This window comes from Crocuta crocuta, unplaced genomic scaffold, assembly GCF_008692635.1.
Source record: "Crocuta crocuta isolate KB4526 unplaced genomic scaffold, BGI_CrCroc_1.0 scaffold3722, whole genome shotgun sequence".
NCBI classification, from domain to species: domain Eukaryota; kingdom Metazoa; phylum Chordata; class Mammalia; order Carnivora; family Hyaenidae; genus Crocuta; species Crocuta crocuta.
In genome coordinates this window covers 23,869-46,112 of record NW_027529515.1, presented here as the reverse complement: position 1 = coordinate 46,112, position 22,244 = coordinate 23,869, and the positions used below count along the sequence as shown (strand labels likewise).

The window sequence follows — 22,244 nt, the reverse complement described above, 5'->3', positions numbered from 1 at the left end:
GATGGGTATATAATAAAAATCTCCCTCCTACCTCATCTCCTACATGCTCAGTTTCTCCCGCTTGAGGCAGCCAAAGTTGCCAGTTTTGGTGTTTCCTCCCCTGAGCGTTTATAAATAAATATCCATACATTTACATATATATGTGTGTATATTTGCATACATTGCAAAGAGTATATACAATCTGTTATGCTACACATATGGTTTTGTAACCCAAATTTGCTCATCAGGGAGCGGTAATTTAGGGGAATGGTGTCAGTGTAATGTGACAGTCACGTTGATGCATATGTGATTTTCTCCCCAGTGTTACATAATGTTTTATTCCACCAAGTAACGACAGTCAAGCATGTGCCCGGTTCATTCCCAGAAATGGCACCCGGCTCAGGACGCTTTGAGGACACCACCCCAGCATCTATCTGGGAGCTAGAGATTTCTGGGCACCAACTTAAACATCAGTTACTTATCTCTGTCTCTCTCTATTTTTTTTTTTTTTAGTTTATTTATTTATTTTTGAGAGAGAAACAGAGTGCAAGCGGGGAAGGGGCAGAGAAAGAGAGAGACACAGTGTCCCAAGCTGACTCGGCATCATTAGCGCAGAGCCTGACAAAGTGGGGCTTGAACTCACAAACCATGAATTGATGACCTGAGCTGAAATCAAGAGTTGGGCGCTTAACTGACTGAGCCACCCAGGTGCCCCTATCCATCTGTTGATTAGATCTGTTTCAACAGCAAGCGGCTTCTAAGGAAAAGATTACTTACTTGGTCACATTCTAAAATGGTGAAGAGTCACTCTGACTTCAGGCACTGCTGAATTCTGGCCCAAGCAGTATCATCTGGAGTGGGTTTTTTTCCCACCTCAGCTCAGACTCCACAGCTTGTCTTCATCCTTAAGTTCCTAGGGTCAACTGCTCATGGTGGCAGTATGGCTGCCACAGTGCCAACTCTACATCCTTCCAGGTTCAAGTTCAGCGTTAAGAGCAGAAGCCTTTTCTGGTAGCCCTAAGACTTCCCCTGACGTGACCAGCTTAGGTGTGACCACTTGAGAAACAATCACCATGGTCTCAGGGAAATGATTTGAGGCTTGATGGAAGTTTGGGTCACATACTTTATCCCTGGAACTGAAGATAAAGCCCCACCATGAACATATAGCCAGACAAAAAAGAGAAGGGTCCCCAAATTGAAATCCAAGCCCATCCTTAGGAAAAGGGGGAATGAATGCCAAAGCCACATGATTATGAGATTTGCTACTAACACTCACCCAGTGATTCTCAAAGAATACTTTCCCCACCTCAATGTTTCAACCAAGAAAATGTGGACAACTTGAGAAAGCCTCCACATGGTTCTGATGTATCTCCTCGTGGGAATGTTCTTCTAAATCCCACACTGGAAACCGAAGCTCTACTCAATTACCCTCCAAACATGTCCCATTAATCCCAATGTAAACTGAATGTAAATGGCTCAAACAAACTCAATGCACAGCTAGAAAAAATAATTCATTCCATTTATTGATCCATCCAACAAATCTTTAGAAGCTGTGGTCCCAACTCTCTCTAATATCACTCTTGTATATATAAGACAGGAAAGCTTGTTTACCATTACAATTCACTGCTGACTTCCAAATTTACATTTACAAACCAAACTGTCCATCCACAGGAGAGTGGCTGAACTAAATGTGTTATGTGCATATAGTGGAATATTATTCATGCTTAAACAGGAAGGGAAATCTGACACATGTTACAACATAGGTGAACCTTGAAACAAGCCAGTCACAAAAGAACAAATATTATATGATTCCACTTATATAAGGCACCTAGAGCATAAAATTCATAGAGGCAGAAAGTAGAATCCCGGTTTCCAGGGGCTGGAAGCCAGGAGGCAGGGTGTACATGTGGGCAGGGGTGGGTCGGGGGGAGCTAGTGTTTCTTGGGGACAGAGTTTCCTTTGGGGAAGATGAGATGTTCCAGAGACAGAGGATGGGAATGGTCACACAACAATGTGAATGTACTTAATGCCACCGAACTGTACACTTGGTACTGATTAAAATGATTTTAAAAAGTTGTAAATAAAAATAAATTAGATATTGGTGGTGAGAGTAGGTTAAGAGAAAACAACAAAAACTTCAAACCTTCAAACGTTGGTATTATTTCCTACAGAAAATAAAACAAATAAAGCAGTAAGCTTTTAAAGAAATAGAAGAGGGGCGCCTGGGTGGCTTAGTCGGTTAAGCGTCCGACTTTCGCTTAGGTCATGATCTCACGGTTCATGGGTTCGAGCCCCGCGTCGGGCTCTGTGCTGACTGCCAGCTCAGAGCCTGGAGCCTGTTTCAGTCTGTGACTCCCTCTCTCTCTGACCCTCCCCTGCTCATGCTGTCTCTCTCTCTCTCCTAGAAATAAATAAAACATTAACAAAAAAATAAAGAAATAGAAGAGATCCTCAGTGGCATGGCTGAAGGACAAGACAGCCAGAAGATTTGGGTCCCCTGCGTGGTCCAGTCAGTAGACTTGACTCAGGTCATGATCTCATGGTTCATGAGTTCGAGCCCTGCATCGGGCTCTCTGCTGTCAGTGCAGAGCCCGCTTCAGATCCTCTGCCCTTCCCCTCTCTCTGCCCCTCCCCACCTCATGTTCTGTCTCTCTCTCTCTCTGTCTCTGTCTCTCTCTCTCTGTCTCTCTCAAAAATAAACATTAAAAAAAGAGAAAAGAGGAAGATTTGAAAAAGAAGTGAATGTAATGTCTAGAGATGTTTAATAAGAATGTTAAATGTAATAGAATAGTTAAAAGCCCATTGTTATAGGGATGCTTGGGTGGCTCAGTAGGTTGAGTATCCGACCCTTGATTTCTGCTCAGGCCATGATCTCGTGGTTCATGAGATCGAGCTCCCCTCCGTGCTGTCAGAGCAGAGCCTCCTTGGGATTCTCTCTCTCTCTCTCTCTCTCACTCTCAAAAGTAAAGCAGATTGTTATAACTTAGGCAGTAATGAGTGAACTTGGCAAATAATTATGAAGCATGTATCCGGAATGCAACAAGTAGAAACAAAGAGATAAAAAATGGAAATCAAGAAGGGAACAGGAGATCCCTTCGCACACTGGGGTGAGAAGGTTGAACGCATGTCTCATTTTGATTTCAGAAGCAGTTACAGGGGAGAATCCAGGAAAGAGATTGATCAAAAATGTAATTCAGTCTGTTGTGTTTCTTAAATTCCATATAGGAATGAAATCATATGATATATATCTTTCTTTGACTGACTTATTTCACTTAGCATATTTCACTCTCGTTTCATCCACATAGTTGCAAATGGCAAGATTTCGTACTTCTTGATTACCGAGTAATAGTCCATTGTATGTATATACCATGTCTTCTTAATCCATTCACCAGTCAATGGACATTTGGGCTCTCTCCATACTTTGGCTATTGTTGATAGCACTGCTATAAACATTGGTGTGTATGTGCCCCTACGGATCAGCATTTTTGTACCCTTAGGATAAATACCTAGTAGTGCAATTGCTGGGTCATAGGGTAGTTCTATCTTTTAAAAAATTTTTAATGTTTATTTATTTTTGAGAGAGAGACAGAGTGCAAGCGGGGAAGGGCAGAGAGAGAGGGAGACACAGAATCCGAAGCAGGCTCCAGTCTTCCAGCTGTCAGCACAGAGCCCAACGCTGGGCTCGAACTCACGAACCGTGAGATGATGACCTGAACCGAAATCAGAAGCTCAACTGACTGAGCCACCCAGGCACCCCCAGGTGCCTCTATTTTAAACTTTTTAAAAATGTTTTATTTATTTCTAGGAGACAGAGAGAGAGACAGCGCGAGCAGGGGAAGGTCAGAGAGAGGGAGTCACAGACGCTGAAACAGGCTCCAGGCTCTGAGCCGGCAGTCAGCACAGAGCCCGACACAGGGCTTAAACCCACGAACTGCGAGATCATGACCTAAGCGAAAGTCGGACACTTAACCGACTAAACCACCCAGGCGCCCCTCTATTTTTAACTTTTTGAAGAAACTCCATACTGTTCTCCAGAGTGGCTGCACCAGTTTACATCCCCATCAGCAGTGAAAAAGTGTTCCCCTTTCGCATCCTCGCCAACATCTGTTGTTGCCTGCGTTCTTCATTTTAGCCATTCTGACAGATGTGAGGTGAGACCTTTACTTTTGAAGAAACTTAGAAAGGATGTAGCTCAAGAAGAAAACCAATATCAGGAAGAAGGCCAGAATTACAAGAAGAAAAAGAGAGCATTCTGTTCTTAGTAAAAACATAAGCAAATCTGAACAAACATTGAGCACACCAAAAAAAAAAAAAAAAAAAAGATATCCAACGTATGAGATTAAAATAAATCAGGATAGAACTTAAAATTCAAGACAAGAACTTCATGTAGCCGGGAACACTCAAAAGGTATTGTATTTTTCAGACAGAAGATAGGATATTGATCACCTTCTGGTCAAGTGCTCAAGTGTTTTGTTTCGTTTCGTTCCGTTTTGTTTTGTTTTGAGATGTCAAGGGAATCTACACACACACACACACACACACACACACACACACACACAAAACAAAAAACAAACGAACAAGAAATCATGCATGAGGAGGGGGCGCCTCAAGAGGGGAGAAGCAGAAATGAACTCAGCCAGAAAATACGGAAGACGGTCATAGCGGCCCCTAGCGGTGAAAACTAACAGTTGTCCTGTCTCCTTCCTACTTTTCAGGAGGAATTTTTAAAATAAAATCAGTTTTTCCTAAACGTTCATTGCACATTTTGTGTGCGTGAGAGAGAGAGACAGAGACAGAGACAGAGAGAGACAGAGAGAGCGCAGTTCTTTGGATCCGAGGCTCCAGGGCTTTCTTTGTGCGGTTTGAGTTAACAGGGTTTGACCCCATTCCCGGAAATGTATCTGAAGAGACTGTGCTTTGCAGGGGCGAGAAATAGTTAAGGAAGATGGCCACTGCCTGAAAGCCTTCCCCTTCCCGCCCTCTCAGCGCTCTGTCCTTTGGACATTACTTTTCCAGGAAGTTTTCCCATTTACAGCTAATGGAGCAGAGGGCGGGGTGAATTGCCTGGTGCCTCCCAGATTGAGCAAGAAGACACCACCCACCACACGGGGTTCCGCTGGACCTCGCTGAGCATACGAAGTCCCAGCACCCTCCCCCTCCTGAGGAGGCTTTGCTCTTAGTGCCTCTTCCCTGTCCCAGGCGGGAGTGGGGTGCACTTCCTTCCAGCCCCTCCCAGTCTAGCATCCTGGTCTACACTGGAGCAGGCAAGTCAAGCTCTGACGAGGGAAGTTTTTAAAAATGTGTAGTGGGGTGCCTGGGCGGCTCAGTGGGTTAAGCATCCAACTTCGGTTCAGATCATGGTGCCCTCGTTCATGGGTTCGAGGCCCCATATCCGGCTCTGTGCTGACAGTGTGGAGACTCCTTGGGATTCTTTCTCTTTCCCTCACTCTCTCTCAAAATAAATAAACATTTTTTAAAAATAATAATAAATAGGGGCGCCTGGGTGGCTTAGTCGGTTAAGCGTCCGACTTTCGCTTAGGTCATGATCTCGCGGTTCGTGGNAATAATAATAAATAATGAAAATGAACAAGACTGGGTCTTGAACATCAAATATGTTAGGTTTGTGCAGGTTAGGGAATCTGGGACCTGGTCCTGATGCTGAAGGACCTCATATCCAAAGGGGAAATGAGGAGTTGACAAAACACAGTTAAAAGCAGCGATTAGAAAATAAAAATAGAACTATTTCCTGTTTATACTCTGGTTTTAAATCCTTCAACAAATATAAATAAAGCCTGGGATTACTTGCCTGACCCCATGTCAGGGTCATGAGGTCATTTCCGTCTATCAATACAGTTTCACCACCAAGACCAAGCTGTGCAAATAGACCAATAGCTGTTGGTTTTTCTAAGTAAACAAAAGCAAGAGGAGAGGGATTTCACATCTGATTTCCTACAGAAAAGAAAAAGATTCAGAAACACCCAGGGCTAGTCACAGAGTGAGGAGAGGGAGGGGAGGGGAGACAGGAATAGAGGAAATGGGGAAGGGGAGAGGGATGAGATAGAGTGAGCACCACCCTCAGAGATTTGGCAACTTCGGGGGGGTGGGGAGAAGAAGTTGCCAGACTCCGACATTAAGAGACCATTTTGTGCAACAACATCCAAAAAAAACCACCACAACCCTCATCAGGTTGACATTTATTTACCAGAATGAAAAATGAAAAACACCTCTATCTGATCTGGCCATAAATGGACTGGTTTAGAAACACTGACACACAGAAGTTAATAGCATCTGACAAGCTCATACAAAGAATTAGAACAAAAAGATTAAATTCAAGAGGCCGTGTTCCACATCTAAGTTCTCCCTGGCAAGATGTCATTATCTATCCCCACGCTTCTCAAAATGTGTTCAACACATGAAACACCACCGGCACACCTTGTGAAAATATGAATTTTGACTCAGCAGATCTGGGGTGGGGCAGGGTTTGTATCTCTAGCAAGTTCCCTGAGTCGCTTACACCACAGGGCAATAAATCTGGAGGCAGATTAACACTTGAGGCAGCAAGAATATAGGCTGCCAGGGCGCCTGGATGGCTCAGTCAGTTAAGTGTTTGATTTTGGCTTAGGACATGATCTCACAGTTCATGAGTTCGAGCCCCTCATTGGGCTCTGTGCTGACAGCTCAGAGCCTGGAGCCTGCTTCTGATTCTGTGTGTCCCTCTCTCCCTGGCCCTCCCTGGCTGTGCTCGGTCTCTGTCTCTGCCTCTCTCAAAAATAAATAAAAACATTATGAAAAAAAAGAAGAAGAAGAAGAATATAGGCTCCCATTAATCACCCAGTAGAACTAGCCACTCTCCCCACTGTGGTCCCTACACCAGGGGATGGCAAGCTTTCTCTGTTAGAGGCCTGCTAGTAAATACATTGGGCTTTGTGGGCCATTCAGTCTCTGTTGAGGCCATTCCACTCTGCCTGTGAAGCAATGTGTAAACAAATGGGTGTGGTTGTGTTTCAATAAAACTTTATTGACAAAAATAGGTACAGACAAGACTTGAGCCTCAGGGTGAAACTTGCCAACCCCTGTTTAGTACTCTGAACATATTTCTGCCTCATCTCTGTGACTTCTTCTTACACAAGCTTATTTACAGACCTCTATCTAAGTACTAGGTGGCAAGGGGCCCCGGGGAGACAGACACCAGTCCTCCATTCTGAACCCCCATGCACAGGACCATGCCTCACCTGTTTTAGCAGCTCTGCATCTGTTCAGCACAGCCCAGTGAGGCAGCACTGTGTAGTGGGTGCAGGGGAGCCAGTCTGCCTGTTGTTGAAGACCAGTTCTTTCCCTGTGGTCTGCTAAGGAGTGATAAACCCTATGTCACAGAGATTTCATAAAGCCACATGGAGGTACAAGGCCACTCACTACGTTGGGAATCAGAAAAAAGCCAGCATTACTGTCACTTGTTAACTCTACAGACCATAACCTGCTTTCTTACCCTTCAGAAATGCTTGCATCTATATATTTACAATATATTCTTATAGGTGTATAAAGAAAATAAAAAATTTTTTAACTATTTTCCCTCCTTTTTATTTTAGAGAGAGAAAGGAAAAAATGCACAAGGGGAGAGAGAGGCAGAGGGAGAGAGAGAGAAAGAATCTTGAGCACGCTCCACACTCAGCGAGGAGCCCGATGCGGAGTTTGATCCCACAACCCTTAGATCATGACCTGAGCCAAAATCAAGAGTCAGACACTCAACCGACTGAGTCACTCAGGTGCCCTGAAAATGGAAGGAGGGAGGAAGGGAGGGGGAAAGAGGAAAAAGCCTTGTTCCAGGGGCGCCTGGGTAGCTCAGTCAGTGAAGCGTCCAACTTCGGCTCAGGTCATGATCTCATGGTCTGTGGGTTCAAGCCCCGTGTCAGGCTCTGTGCTGACAGCTCAGAGCCTGAAGCCTGCTTTGGATTCTGTGTCTCCTCTCTCTAACCCTCTCTCTCTCTCTCTCTCAGCTAAATAATAAAAACATTAAAAAAAAAAACAACCCTTGCTTCAAGCCTGACATAGTCCTATAAATCCCACAGAAAGTTATAGTCAAAATTATAGGTGCTTAAAGACAAATTCAGTAGGTAAAAACATTCTAAGTACCGTATATGAGAATTATTTTCACTTTACACTGAATAGAAGGAAAGTGTAAAAAGGAAGTTTGCCACTTAGGATATAGAGCAAAACATAATTAAATTTAGTCTCAGTGGGACTTTGTTTCCATGTCACAAACTGGCCCTCACTTAATTCCATATGTATCAACACAGAGAAAGGTGCTTCACGGTGCACCGTGTACATAAACAAAGGGAGACCACATCCTTTCTGGGCAAAATGAGTTTTCCTGTTGTTTATGTTTAATTAGCTCTGGAGAAAATGCGACGACACCCGTTCAGTGACTTGAGGCCACTGCGATGTAACAGTGGGGAGAGAAGGAGGGCTGGGACAGCAACCAAAAGAGATGCAAGTGTGAGGGGCAGGTCAGTGACGGGCCCTGGGGAGTGGGGGCTGTCCTCCCCAGTGGCCCTGGGCTACTCCCGTCAGGGACATGCAGGGGCCCAGGCAGGGTCTTCGGTGGCTCACAGGATGATGGCTTCCATGGTCTTCTCCTTGGAAGGGGAGGGAGGCACTGAATTCTCCCCCAGTAACTTCTTCTCTGACCCTTCCTCATCCTGAAAAAACCAGGGAGACGTCAATAATTGTGGGAGAAAGACGGGGCCTAGTTAGCTTCATAGAACTTGAAATTGGGAAAGGAAAGAGGAAGGGAAGGAAAAGGTACAGAAGAGGGTGAGCTAGTCAGGGATCTGGGACAAAAAGGGTAAAAGGGGGGCCTGGAGAGGCAGAGGGCAGAAGCTATTCAGACACGGTGCTGGCACACTCTCCCTGCACAGCGAAGGGCCCAGCTGTGTGCTGGAAAGCAGGTGAGCCGTGCTCCCGGCCCTGATGATGCTTCCTGTTCCCAGAGCTTCACCACACAGACCCATTCTTTCCCCAGGGCCTCCCTGACAACTCACCAGGGGCCGAGAGCTCTGGCCACACAAGTTTCGAAGACCCATGCTCAGAGAAGCCAAGGATATGATGGCCTGCAGGACACAGACAGCCAGGAGCAGAGCACGGATTCCTAGGAACAAGTTCTAGAGATGAAAGAAGAAAAAGATATAGTCAGGAGGCTGTTCCCCTGATTCTGCTCTTACAACCACCTTATCAACCCAGCCAGGTATCAGACTCTGTCCAACCAACTACTTCCCACCAAAGCAGAGTGCATTTTCCAACTACAGCTCCACCCCAGAGTTGTCTGCAATGTGACCTTACCACATCTTACGAAGAGGCGGGTCTATTTCTCCACCCCTAGAATCTGGAACAGCCTAGAATCGTTTTGAACAATAAAATACAGTGGAGGTGACGCTATGCCTGGCAGCTTCCATTTCCTACCTCTTGAAATATGCACAGTGGGATACTCCCTGTTGGAACCTAGTTGTCGTGCCATGAGAAGCCCAAGCCACAAGGAGGAGCCATTGTAGGCTCCCTAGCTGATGACCTCAGCTGGGCTCCCAGCCACGTGAGAGCCATGTTGGAGATCCAACCCAAACGAGCTCTCAGATGACTTCATCCCCAACTGACATCCAACTGCAACTGCATGATAAACCCAAGTGAAAACTGGCTATCTGAGCCCAGCCAACCCACAGAATGTGAGAAGTAATAATAAGTAATAGTTTTAAGCCACAACATGTTGGGTGTGGTGTTATACAACAATAGATGATGGGACAGGGGCACACCAGAAAAGCTAGAAGGGTGTTTCTTGATGTCCTCTCTTCAGTGTCTCCTCTTTGCTTCTCATTCCCTTTGATTCAGGGAATGCTTATCCATGAGGGTCTGAAATACATCTCCAGCTAAGTTAAAACCTCCTGTACCACAGACCTACGTCCACGCTCAAAGAGCCTACATCCTTGCCCTCCAGTGCCCTAGCTCCTTGGGAACAGAGTCTTGTGATGGGTCCCTGGAAGAATGGACTCTTCTCACCATCAGTATATGCATGTAGGTTCTACATCTATCCTTTCTCCAGTGTGACTCCTGACTTCTTGGCCACGACTTTTGGTACCCAGTGGTTGTGACAGCAGGTTCTGGGTAATCACACGCAGAGTCGATGTCATAGAAGCCATCACTTTGCCAGGTTAAGCTATTCACACAGAGGGCAACAGCAGCCGTGGCTGTGGTGACACCAGCCAGCAGGAGCAGACCTGAAACATAGCCCTAAAAGGGAGAAGTGCAGGGCTCAGACACTCTTCATTAAGGATAGAGCCATCAGGTCCTGGCTCTAAACTTGTCTCTTCTTCCTCACTTCCTGGCCCAGGAATCCCACTCCATCCCTACAGTAGCAAAGATCCCGAAGTATCAGGAGCCAAAGGGAAGAAAACAGAAAACTAGGGCAAAAAAACAAAACAAAACAAAACAACAACAACAAAAAAAAAACAGACAAAGGAGAGGGCAGAGGACACCCAAGACTCACTGAAAGTTTGCCCCGGTGCTTCTCATAGACAATGGCCCCAGCTCCTGCTGCAATAGCCTGGAATGACAAGACAGTGAAAAAGGCCTCCAGTTTACTCTCCTGAGGTGACTCTTCACTCATTCCCAGGACAGCTGATTCAAAGCACAATCCGAGGGACCAGCAAAGAAAGCAGGCATATGGACAGGACTCCATTACTGCTGCCCTGTCCTTCCCAGCCTGCCCTTAGGGAGGAAAGTGGAGAGTAAAAGAATTTCGCTTGCCCCTTGAGGCAGCTTCCTCATGGCAAAGGGCATTTGTATCTGAGTCTTTGGTTTCTTCCCCCAATCCCTGACCCAGATCCAAAGGAACTTTCTCCTTGCGCATAACCACTTGCCTCCCACCGAGCTTCCAGCCCCTTCCTTACTCACCACAGTCCCTGCCCAGAAGGCGCAGCCTGAGGTGCACAGCTCTGTCTGGGGTCCTAAGCAGAGTAACACTCCAAGGGCACAGCTCAGAGCCCCTAACAATATCTGTGTCACCTGCAAGACAAGGTGAAAAGTCAGCTTCCTTTCCACCAGCCCACATGCCCCAGGAGCAGCCACCCAGCTCTTACTGAGATGCCTACCTCTCCTTTTCCTATCTTGACCTCTCTGCAGCTCTGATTCTAGAGGATTCTGGCTCCTTCACATCCATGAACCAGCATGTTGTGGCTCCCCACCATCCCTCTGACGTGAATTCCCATCATTACTTTTTCCTAAATATTATACTTTGTCATCCCACCTTATGATTCTCACTTTTTTCCTCCTCATTCTCCCTTGGGAATCCAATCATCCTGTCCCAGATGGGACAAAAGAGTGTTTTGACTGACAGCCATCAGTGGTCAAAGGTTCCCTCACCTTTAAAGCCATGGGCACATTCTCTGGGGATGCCCACCCAGCCATTGGTGAAGCAAGGTGGTGGTACAAGGGCCACTTTTATCCAATACAGCATCCCATAATGGGCAGTTCTTTCTCCTGAGCCCTGTACTGGCCTGGCAGACACCTTGTCGGGCCTGCGTCATGATCTAGTGTCTCCCCTTACCCCATCTTTCTCCTTCCTTTTTCATTTCATAGCTGTCACACTGTGACATTGCACATTGAACTCTGTTTCAGTGCCTGCTTCCTGGAGAATGCAGCCATCACAGCCTCTTGGACATCAGCATCTACATATCCCTGCAGCATTTCAGATCCATCATGTCCAAGTTCCACACCCCACCTGCACCCCCAGTGTCTAATTCTCCTGAATTCCAGGGCCTCAGTCTCCTGGTCACCCACACTCCAAACCTCAGCATGTTCTTGGATTCCTCTACTCCTTTGTACCCCGAGGCCACCCACTCCCAAGTCATGAGACGTCATCTACAGAGGATGTAGACTCCTCTCTTTCCTTGTCATTTCTACTGTGGCCCAGGCAGGTGTAGACCCTCCACACTTCTTATGTGGACATCTCTTGGCTGTGAGGCAGGCCCAGGTTCCTGCTCAGAAACCACCGAGAGCCTTCCCACCACTGACGCTGATTCAGGTCAGCTTCTCACCCTGTCACTCAAGGCTCTCAGCAATTGGACCCTAGGCTGCATTTCCAGTCTGATCTGCCAGGAGTCTCATTCTCTTTACTGACAGGACTTGCCCAATGCATACTGGCTTCTCCCTCCTTGTTCTTGCTGTTCTCTTGATGTGGGATTTTTTTTTCTTCCATCTTTCACCTCTATCTGTCTACACCTGCTCTTCCTCCATGCAAGGTCTGGCTCAGATGTCAACTCCTGCAGGTCAGTTCCCAAGGATCTCACCTGCTCTACCTTTAATTCTAGCTATGAGTATAGTGATCTGATACCTTCTGACTGATGTTGAGCACTTTTAGGTTACAGCCTAGGGATTCTCTCTGTAGTTCTCCTTGAAGTGTCTATCATATTGCCTCATATCTGCAGGCCCTCAGTTCACATGGGTTCCATTCAACTGAGCTAACAGCCCCCAGGGATTCTCCCACATATCCCCTCCAGCTGGGATGGCCCCTGCTGTACCAAAGAAGCCCATCACTCTTTTCCATCTAAATGTGTGGGGAGCCTACCAAAACTTTCTTTTCCCAAAAAAGATGGGATACCAATAGTAAGTTCTCCGAAGGAATCAACCCACATTTTTTCCATCCTATGGAAGGAGAGTTACCATCCTCTGTAGTACCTGCCATTCTTACCCCCAATGCCAGCTGCCCATAGCTCATCCTGGCCTTGGAAAGGCCAGTAAGACCAGTGTCCCGAGGATGAGAAAAGAGTTCCTTCAGGGAAGCCCCAGCTTTGAGCAATTGTCCCAAAGCTGATTCCTGATAGATGTGGATGTTGATGTGAGTGGGCTGGGACAGTGTAGAGGCCACATCGATGCCATTCACAGTCACCATGTTTTGGGTCATCCTTCTGGCTGGGAAGAAGACATACAGAAGTGAGGTCTGGGAACCAAGTAAGATAAAAAGGAATATGTCATATGAGTGAAAGGAGAGAAAACAGTCCTTTGTCAATATCCAAAGGGTCTTCCCAGAGCAAGTATCAGTGTCACTGTGGCCTTAATCTGGGATGCAAATCCATATCACCTCTAGAATTCTTCACTACATATATTCTTGGGTCATTTCCCAGAATTGCCTGACACAGTTTGTCTAGGTCTTGGGTTGGACAAAGAAAGGAATCTGAATTATTTCAGGAACTTAATATACATATTTACACATGATACTTCCGTATGGTGAAAAAATTTGAAAGATACAAAAGGGTATACCTTTAAAACCCTCCCTCTCATCTTTCTCTCCCAATCACCTACTTGCCTTCTAGTCAGAGACTAATATTATCATTTTCTTATATATCCTACAATGACATTTTTTGCACACAAAAGCGTATAAAAATATTCTCCTCCTCCTTTGCCCACAAACGTCAGGATACTACATACACTGCACAATGATTTGTTCACAGAACCGTGTTTGAAAATGATCCTTTCTCACTCATTTGTCCAGCTGCAAAGTATTTCGTTGTAGGAATACATCATGATTTTTAAACAGTCTCCTATTGATAGGCATTTATTTTCTCTTACAAACAATGAATAATTGTCTCTTACAAACCAGTGAATAATTGATTACAAACAATTGGCAGGTAAATGTGAATATGCATGTGTCACTTGAATAGATATTGCCTTCTACCCCATGAGCTACCCCATGAAATTCACATTCAGGAGCAAGATCAAAGAAGGTTCACTGCCCCTCTCCATGACCAGAGGAAGATGTCCGCAAATCTTTAAATCTTTTTCAAATGTATATCAGGAAAATTACATTCCAGTATAGATTTTAATCAGTTTTATGTAACCTACTGCCCCCTTTCCGGTGTATCTCAATGATGTTTGACAAATTCATACATTTGTACAACCCCAGCTACAATGAAGATAGAGAACATTTCTATGTTACAAAAAGTTCTGTAATGTTCCCTCCCCAGTAAGCCCCCTAACCCCTGGCCTGAGGCAACTACGGATCTGCTTTCTGTGACTATTCCAGTATCATTTCAATCCATAATTCTCTTATGATGAGTGATATTGGTCATTGTTTCCTATGTCTAAGAGCCGTTTTTTTTTTTTCTCTTCTTTTGTGAGCTCTCTGTTCATATCCTATGTCCTTTGCGTTTTTACTGTCTTGTTTTGTATAGGAATTCTTTACGTATTCAAAAAATTGCCATCTGTGACACAATTTCCAAATATTTCTTTACAATTTGTGATTTATTTTTTGATTAAAGTTTCCATCTTTATTCTGATTTCTGGGTTTATATCATACTTAAAAAGGACTTTTCCACATCAAGATCATAAAATAATTCTTCCCTGTTTTCTTCTTCATAGTTTTATGCTTTCCATTTTCACATTTAAATGTCAATTCATCTGGGATTTATCTTGTAAGTTGGAATATATGGATCCAAGTTGTTGTGGGTATTTTCCCCTCAGATGGTTAACTGCTGAAGGATAAGGTCTGTTTGAAGAATATATTACCTTTGTCCTACTGATTTAAAATGTTCCCCAGAGCAAAAATGAAATTTTCATTGGAATCCAGGGCTATTCTAGTCTTTATACTCTGCCCATTGGTGTGTCTGATGAGCCAGGCACCACTGCCACAATTTTAGTTATGAGTATGAGTTTATGGGGCAGCTGGGTGGCTCAGTCGGTTGAGTGTCCAGCTCTTGATTTAAGCTCAGCTCATGATCGCAGGGTCATGGGACTGAGTCTTGTGGGCTCCGTGCTGAGCATGGAGGCTGCTTGAGATTCTTTCTCCCTCTTTCTCTGTCCCCTCCCCTGCTCCCTCCCTCTCTCTCTCTTTAAAAGTTTTTTTAAAAATTTCTTAATGAGGGGCGCCTGGGTGGTTTAGTCGGTTAAGCGTCCGACTTTCGCTTAGGTCATGATCTCGTGGTTTGTGGGTTCGAGCCCCGCGTCGGGCTCTGTGCTGACTGCCAGCTCAGAGCCTGGAGCCTGTTTCAGAGTCTGTGACTCCCTCTCTCTCTGACCCTCCCCTGCTCACGCTCTCTCTCTCTCTCTCCTAGAAATAAATAAAAACATTAAAAAAAATTAAAAATTTCTTAATGAGTATGGAGTAAATTTATTTTAAAAAATTAAATGAGTATGGAGTAAATCTTTTAAAAATGAGTATGGAGTGAAAATGAGTATATTTAATTGAGTTATTTCATAACCCCTTCATGTTATCTTTTTCTTTCATGGCCATTTTTGCTGGGTTACTTCTCCATATGCACTTTGGAATCAACTTGCCCATTTCCAAAAGCAATCCTCCATAGTAATTCCAATGGGCATCCTACTTCACCATCACTGATGGAAATCGTAGTTATATCAATAACAATTCTAACAACAGCAATGATGGCAAGCCTAAAGTCTTCCCTTTCATTCTATGTCCTTTTCTTTTTTAAAAAAAANCCCCCATCAGTCTTCAGTTTGTTCTCAGCATTCAAGAGTCTCTTATGGTTTGCCTCCTTCCCTCTCCACCACTATTTCTCCCATTCTTCTCCCCCACGGTCCTCCGTTAAGTTCCTCCTAATTGTCCTATACGTGCAAACATATGGTATCTGTTCTTCTCTGCACTGCTGGTTGGAATGTAAACTGGTGCTGCCCCTCTGGAAAACAGTGTGGAGGTTCCTCAAAAAATTAACAATAGAACTCCCCTATGACCCAGGAATAGCACTGCTAGGAATTTACCCAAGGGATACAGGAGTGCTGATGCGTAGGGGCACATGGACCCTAATGTTCATAGCAGTACTCTCAACAATAGCCAAAACATGGAAAGAGCCTAAGTGTCCATCAACTGACAGATGGATCAAGAAGATGTGGTTTATCTATACCATGGAATACTACATGGCAATGAGAAAGAATGAAATCTGGCCATGTGTAGCAACAGGGATAGAACTTGAGGGTGTTATGCTGAGTGAATTTTAAAAATTTTTTTAATTTTTTTTTTTAATTTTTGAGAGGGAGACAGTGTGAACAAGGGAGGGTCAGAGAGAGAGGGAGACACAGAATCCAAACACAGGCCCCAGGCTCTAAGATAGCTGTCAGCACAGAGCCCAACGCAGGGCTTGAACCCACGAACCGTGAGATCATGACCTGAGCCAAAGTCGGACGCTTAACCGACTGAGCCACCCAGGCGCCCCTCTATGTCCTTTTCAAAGCAATGTCATACTTGCACCTACCTGGTCTTTTTGGAGGTATAAAGGACAGGTGTTTGACAGTTCTGCAGACACACAAGGAGGTTCAGACTTGTTCACAGACACACATAAGGAAGTCCCGCCTGATTCCAGCCAGATCTCCCCTGGGGTCCCAGGAGCCAGTGTCACAACGGCCCTCTGAGCCCCCTGGGAACCACCACTCCCCCCACCACACTCCAACCCAGCTCAGCTGAGCCCCCTGCTCTACTTCTGGACCAGCCCAGTCCTGTGAGAATTCCCCTCCCATGCCACAGGAACCCTGCTACATCGGGCCCACCACTTTCCAACTTCATTCTGAAGGACTTCTCACCACCAAGCCGCCCCACCAGGAATGAAGGTGGGGTGAGGCCTAGTGAGGTGAAAGAGAGCCAGGCTGCTGCAAGCAGCACATACCCCTCCCCTCCCCAGGTCCCATCTAGTATAGAGCATCCTGCCCACCCCCCAGCAGATCCTATAGGGACTGGGAATGGGGGAAAGCAGCATCATGTGAGATAGGATGGGGGCTTTGGGAACTGGCCTTGGAGACTCCGCAAGAGAGAAATGTCCTGTAGTGAGAGGCTCCTGGGAAGGGACCACCCAGCCTGTGGGGCCCCTGCTCACCTGCTGTCCTCTGGGAGCCCCTGCCAGCCGGTAGAAAGGAGAAGAAGAGCAGAAGCCAGGGGTGGAGGGAGGAGGGCCTGATCATCAGCACTGCAACTTCCCAGAAAACAGCCAGAGGCAAAGGGGCCCCTCTAGGGGGATTCCAGTCTTGAGTAGTTAACCAGACTAGCAAGAGGTGGGGGGAAGGAGACTGCACTCATGGGAGTGCACACACACACACACACACACACACACACACACACCACACACTCATACACATTCACAGCACTGCCAGATCTGTGTCCAGAAAGCACCTGCCCAAGTGGCCATGGGGGAGAAGAGAGCTTCCCAGGGTTTTCCTGGGCTGATCACCTCTATGGGCTCCCAGGCCACCCACCTTTCCCCCATGCTCTCCAGGCTGGAGCCCAAGGATGGACTGGTAGCTGGAAACCCCCCCCACTGGGGCCCTTCTGCCCTGGCTGTCATCCAGAGAGGCTGGGCTAAGATTCAGCCTGCCTCACCTCCACCCTGCCTTTCTGGTGTTCTATCAACCTCTTCCTCCATCGCCTGGTGCCCAGCTCCAGCCCCAGCCCTCCCTGCTGGCACACTCCCTGCAATCCCCCACCCAGGATCCCAAAGAGAGCAGGTGAGGCAAGCCCACAGCCAGGCACCCCTTCCCCAGGACCCCTCCCCACCCCTCCCCCCTCACAAGCCTGGCCCAGGACTTGCTGAAGATGGTGGGAGGGAGAGACCAACGGCCTGTGGAAAATGGACTCCAGGAAGATGGTAGGAGCAGAAGGCGGGGGTGTCCCTGTTTGATACCAAGTCAGTCTGGCCTTGACCTCCACCTCCACACGCATGCAACTTGGTCCTTCCTTGTATATGGGGGACAGAGTGGGGAGTACAGCTTCAACAGGCCGTGCAGAGCTGAGTGGCCGTTGGTAGAGAGGGAGGTGTTTAGAGGTTGAGGGGGGTCCCCAAGCCCTTTGTGGGGCAGCTGCGGCAACAGAAGCTCACCTGGCAGCCGAGGACTTGGGCTCTGCCCAGGAGCCTAAAGGCTTCAGGTGAGACCTCAATGGCACACACAGGCTGAGAAAAGAATTTGGAGAGGTGAGGAATCCAGGGCACTGCTTGCTCCAGACCTCGAGGCCGTGAGAGGATGGGGGAACAGCAGGTTGAGGGTGAAGGGGGAGGCTCCAGTGGGCTCAGCAGTTGCCACAGCACCAGGAGAGCAGGGCTGTCCCAACAGGACACCTCGCAAGAAAGGGACAGGGATGTTGCTCCATGACCAGGGACCTCCACAAACCCCGAAGGCGTGAAATCTTTGGAAACACTCTGCGAACCTGCCAAGGCTCTCCCTGACACTCCCTTCCTCCTCCCTCCCAGACAGATGTCCACAGGCATGGGGACAGTAGACAGTGGTGAGGCGGCCCCTGGAGCTCCGCAGCCCACCCACATTGATGTGCACATCCACCAGGAGTCAGCTCTGGCCAAACTCCTGATAAGTGGGTGCTCCCTGCTTCGTTCCTCCACCTCCAGCGCCCTCTCCCAGACCCGGGGCGGGAGCCGGCTGCTGGTGGCCTCCTGGGTAAGTAGGGGCCCAGAGTGTTGCCCATACTCCCCACATCAGGAAAAGAAAACCTTCCTTTTGCTGTGCACACTCTTGGCCAGCCTCTCTGAATCAGACACTGAGCCAGTTTTATCTTCTTATTAGAAATCAAGATCTCCTGTGCTCCATTTCTGATGTTTTAACATACTTACTGGTCTTCTCCATAAAAGCTGTAGGTGGGGTGGGTTTTGGGCTAAAAGGGTGCAGGAGAGACATAGCCATTTATTTATTTATTTGAATGTTTATTTATTTTTGAGAGAGAGAGAGAGACAGAGTGTGAGCAGAGGAAGGGCAGAGAGAGAGAGACATAGAATCTGAAGCAGGCTCCAGGTTCTGAGCTGTCAACACAGAGCCCAATGTGGAGCTCGAACTCACAGACCACGAGATCATGACCTAAACTGAAGTCAGTCACTTAACCAACTAAGCCACCCAGGCACCCCGAGACATGACCATTTAAAGTCCCAGCTGATGGAGCCCTGACCATCCTCTCCCCTTCTCCAGACCCAGCATGGCCTGGTTCTCCCTCCTCTCTTCTCCTTCCTCTTTTTCTCTTTCATGGGGGATTCCAACTGTGTATACCTGGAGTCCTCAAAGCTGCCTGAGACTTGGGGGCAGAGGGTTGCCCCTGGGCCTGGGCATCTGGAAGCCAGCTTCTTAGTTCTTCTTTTTCCTCCAGGTGGTACAGATCGTGCTAGGGGTGTTGAGTGGGGTCCTGGGGAGTTTCCTGTACATTTTCTACTCTTCCGCCTTGCGTGACTCAGGAGCTGCCATCTGGACAGGGGCTGTGGTGAGTGGGGCGGGGAGACGGTTGACAGGCCAAGAAGGGGCAGATTCACCTCCTATCAGACGTGATAGACCATCACCGTCACCATCAGCACCATCACCATCACCCACGGTACTATAAAGTGTCAGCAATTGAAAATCCCCTCCGTTATTCTCGGCTGAGAATACAGATAAGAAAACAGCCAAGGAAAGTAGTGGTCTGTCCAAAGTCAACAGGTCAGCTATCCTCGTTTCTGGGCCCGGGCTTCTCCCACCACGTGGGCCACTTCACCCCAATTCAGCAAACATCAACCAAGGATCTAGGTCACACTCATTTCCAGACACTTGCATTGAGATGGGGAGGAAGAACATACTAGAGAGTGTATACTCTACAAGATAATGTTGCCCCAATGCCTTGTGCGGGCTTTGCACACAGTGGGAAGCCAGTGGGGGGTCACTGAGCGACAGTGGTGAACATCAACAGATGGGTGTGTGCAACAAGGGATTGAGGGCAGGTCATGGTAACACTGAGGGGCCCTTTGGCATGCCCACACTCACAGAATGATAGCAAAACACGTGCATTTATTGAGAGAGGAGCCAAAAGTAATCATCCTCATGCAACCAATGGCAAAACAATCAGATTAGTTCTAGAATTGCCAGATAGGATTCGAATCCATCTGTCCACCATGTGGATGGTATACCAGACGTCCTGTTCTGTCAGCCCAGGTGGTGGGGTTGCTGAGGACTTGCTGGGAAAGTTGCCTGGACCAGAGGCCACCCAGAGGCTCATCGTGAACTGAGAGCTTCTCCAATGTCCTAGGGCATCCACCATCTGGAACTTTTGCAAAACACCGTTGCTTTAAAAGGAAGGTTTTGGAGAAAGGAGGGAGGGCTCTTCATTGTCCCTAAAACAGAGGGTCCTGCCACCTCAGGAGTTTGATGCTGGCCTAACCCTCGCCATTAGCCTACTATTGATGACAAAACTTAGCTCAAAACCTCAGGGCCACATGCAGTGTGCCAAGGAAGGGCTGGCCCATGGCTGGCTCTATCTGTGGGGGTTACTGGCAACTGGAAGGCTTGCATCTGCTGTTAGTCCTGCTCTCTTCCATCTCTCCCCAGGCCGTGCTGGCTGGAGCTCTTGCCTTCATTTACGAGAAACGGGGTGGCATCTACTGGGTGAGTTTGGGGAAGGGCAAGAGTGGACACCAGGCCCAGAAGCTGGAAGCCAACCAACCATGCCTCCTGCTGGGACACACATGGGCTACATGGGCCTGTCCCTCTCTCCCCAGCTGGGTTCCCAGGGAGACTGAGTCTCCAAGGTCTCTCTCTGCCTCCTCTGCCACCAGGCTTTGCTGAGGACCCTGCTCGCCCTGGCAGCTTTCTCCACAGCCATTGCCGCCATCACCATTGGAGCTGATAACTTCTATAGGTGCTACTTAGATTTTGAAGACTTTATCTGTGATGTCTCCCCGAGTGCCTGGTACGGGGCCACCCTGCCCCCCAGCACTCCGAGTCCAGAAGAAACCAGAAGGCTGCACCTGTGCCTCTCTTATCTGAACATGGTGAAGGTAGGGGGGCAGGAGGTAGGAGTGCGGGTGGGCAGTGGGCAGGGAAGGCCAGGATGGCAGACGAGAGTAGGGCTGTGTTACTTGTTCTATACCCAGCTTGACTACTGTCACCACAGACGTGGCATTAAACAAACTAGAAGTAGTTCCTGGGGTGGTGGGTGTTATAGACTCATGGGAAATACAAACACGGAAATAATAAATGAACTAACCTTGTGAGTGCGCAAAGACGTTAAATGCAATTCTCCCTTGATCTTCTCAAGCCTTGGGGCTGCTGAGGCACCAAATTGTAGCCCAAGCCCGTCACTGTCAGAACAAGGACACCGAGGCCTGATGCGATGTTTCTGTCTGCTCTCTGCATGCTGGACTCGTTTACCCCTCCCCTCCACGCACAGGTTCTTCCTCAGCACCGCCCCCCACCCAGAAGCTACAGACTTGAGGATGAAGGGATAGAGAGAGACCCTAGGTTGGAAATGAATGAGAACACGGAGCACAGATGGCAACACTTTGGTGGTGACAGATTTGGTCCTCTGTCCCCAGGTCCTGTTCATAAGCTTTTACGTCATGCTCTTGGCGGTTTGGGCTCTGCTGCTTCTGGCATCTCTGGTCCCCGTGTGTCTGTACTGCTGGAGAAGGCTCCAGTGTAAGGTGAGTCCCTAAAGTATGCCTCTGTGTTTGAGCGGTGGGACTGTCCAGAAGAGGCAGAGATGGCGAGCTCATGGCTTGGGGAGGAGAAAAGGGCCCTTACCGTGAGTCCCAAGGGGCATCGTGCCTGTCTTCCTACTCCAGTGGTGGCCCAGTCCAGAGAACCCCGGTCCCTGATCTAGTGGCCCCCACAACAAAGACCCCAGGAAGGCAGGGAAGTCCACACCCATGGTGGGATGCTGGGACTCTTTGCATCAGGTACCATGAGGCTGGCGTTGGATCTGGTTGACTCCAGAACTAAGTTGCCCTGGAGGAAAGAATTCACACCTTCTCTCCCTGGGCTATCTTACCCCTCTGCCTCCCTTAGGAAACAGAAGAAACTGCTGCAAGTGAGTGAAATCTAGCCCCGCTTCTCCTGAGTGCTCACGCCTGGACTCTTTCTGGACTGCATGTCCCTGCTTCTGGCTCCGGGAGAAGGACCAGGCTGGGAAGGTCCAGTTATCCTGCCCCCACTGCTGTGCCCACTGCCCTGCCCCAGCGATCAGGACGGCAGCTCTCGCGGCTGGCTCACCTTCACTGTCCCGCGCTGCTTCACCTCCCCTCCTGAGCAGTGATGATAATAAATGACTTGTTGTTGCTCCGAGCTTCTTGCATAGCTCTCCCGGGGAATTTCTCTGGGCTGGGAGAGGCGGAGGAGAATGAGCTGATGCAAACCTATGATGCTCCTCCCTCTCCCAACCTCCCTTCTGGGCCATGAAAGTAGCCTCTCTTTGAGGATGGTTCTGGGACTGTATGTCCAAGTGCCTGTGTACAAAGGATGAACCAAGTGGGGACTCTGAGCCC

At 47.8% G+C, this 22,244-nt stretch overlaps 2 protein-coding genes across 5 annotated transcripts; one reads left to right on the top strand and one right to left on the bottom strand.

The window, feature by feature from the left end:
• Positions 1-8,325: 8,325 nt before the first annotated feature.
• TMEM176B (transmembrane protein 176B) lies at positions 8,326-16,916 on the bottom strand. 2 transcript variants are annotated; one of them, XM_077760802.1, is made up of 7 exons: positions 16,842-16,916; positions 12,713-12,933; positions 10,918-11,028; positions 10,511-10,567; positions 10,024-10,254; positions 9,018-9,137; positions 8,326-8,675 (listed from the first exon to the last, which is right to left on the bottom strand). In XM_077760802.1, the coding sequence occupies exons 2-7, from the start codon at positions 12,923-12,925 to the stop codon at positions 8,583-8,585; spliced, it is 825 nt and encodes a 274-aa protein (XP_077616928.1). In that variant the 5' UTR covers positions 12,926-12,933; positions 16,842-16,916; the 3' UTR covers positions 8,326-8,582. The 2 variants fall into 2 exon arrangements, with proteins under 2 accessions (XP_077616928.1, XP_077616929.1); XM_077760803.1 differs by having other exon boundaries at positions 12,713-12,929; positions 16,842-16,894.
• Positions 16,917-17,354: 438 nt separating this feature from the next.
• TMEM176A (transmembrane protein 176A) lies at positions 17,355-22,044 on the top strand. Of its 3 annotated transcripts, none has more exons than XM_077760798.1 (7): positions 17,355-17,466; positions 18,211-18,408; positions 19,106-19,216; positions 20,311-20,367; positions 20,538-20,759; positions 21,297-21,404; positions 21,769-22,044. In XM_077760798.1, the coding sequence occupies exons 2-7, from the start codon at positions 18,211-18,213 to the stop codon at positions 21,796-21,798; spliced, it is 726 nt and encodes a 241-aa protein (XP_077616924.1). In that variant the 5' UTR covers positions 17,355-17,466; the 3' UTR covers positions 21,799-22,044. The 3 variants fall into 3 exon arrangements, with proteins under 3 accessions (XP_077616924.1, XP_077616923.1, XP_077616927.1); XM_077760797.1 differs by having other exon boundaries at positions 18,207-18,408; XM_077760801.1 differs by lacking the exon at positions 17,355-17,466 and adding an exon at positions 17,549-17,606 and having other exon boundaries at positions 18,207-18,408.
• Positions 22,045-22,244: the final 200 nt, after the last annotated feature.

What these genes read in the sequence shown, in the direction of transcription:
- TMEM176A (XM_077760798.1), top strand. Translation starts at nt 18,211, where the DNA reads ATGTCCACAGGCATGGGGACAGTAGACAGTGGTGAGGCGGCCCCTGGA. An exon ending in GGCTGCTGGTGGCCTCCTGG is followed by an intron (nt 18,409 to 19,105) that starts GTAAGTAGGGGC and finishes TTTTTCCTCCAG; the next exon opens with GTGGTACAGATCGTGCTAGG. An exon ending in AACGGGGTGGCATCTACTGG is followed by an intron (nt 20,368 to 20,537) that starts GTGAGTTTGGGG and finishes CTCTGCCACCAG; the next exon opens with GCTTTGCTGAGGACCCTGCT.
- TMEM176B (XM_077760802.1), bottom strand. Translation starts at nt 12,925, where the DNA reads ATGACCCAAAACATGGTGACTGTGAATGGCATCGATGTGGCCTCTACA. An exon ending in AGCACCGGGGCAAACTTTCA is followed by an intron (nt 10,255 to 10,510) that starts GTGAGTCTTGGG and finishes TCTCCCTTTTAG; the next exon opens with GGCTATGTTTCAGGTCTGCT. An exon ending in CCTACATGCATATACTGATG is followed by an intron (nt 9,138 to 10,023) that starts GTGAGAAGAGTC and finishes TTTCATCTCTAG; the next exon opens with AACTTGTTCCTAGGAATCCG.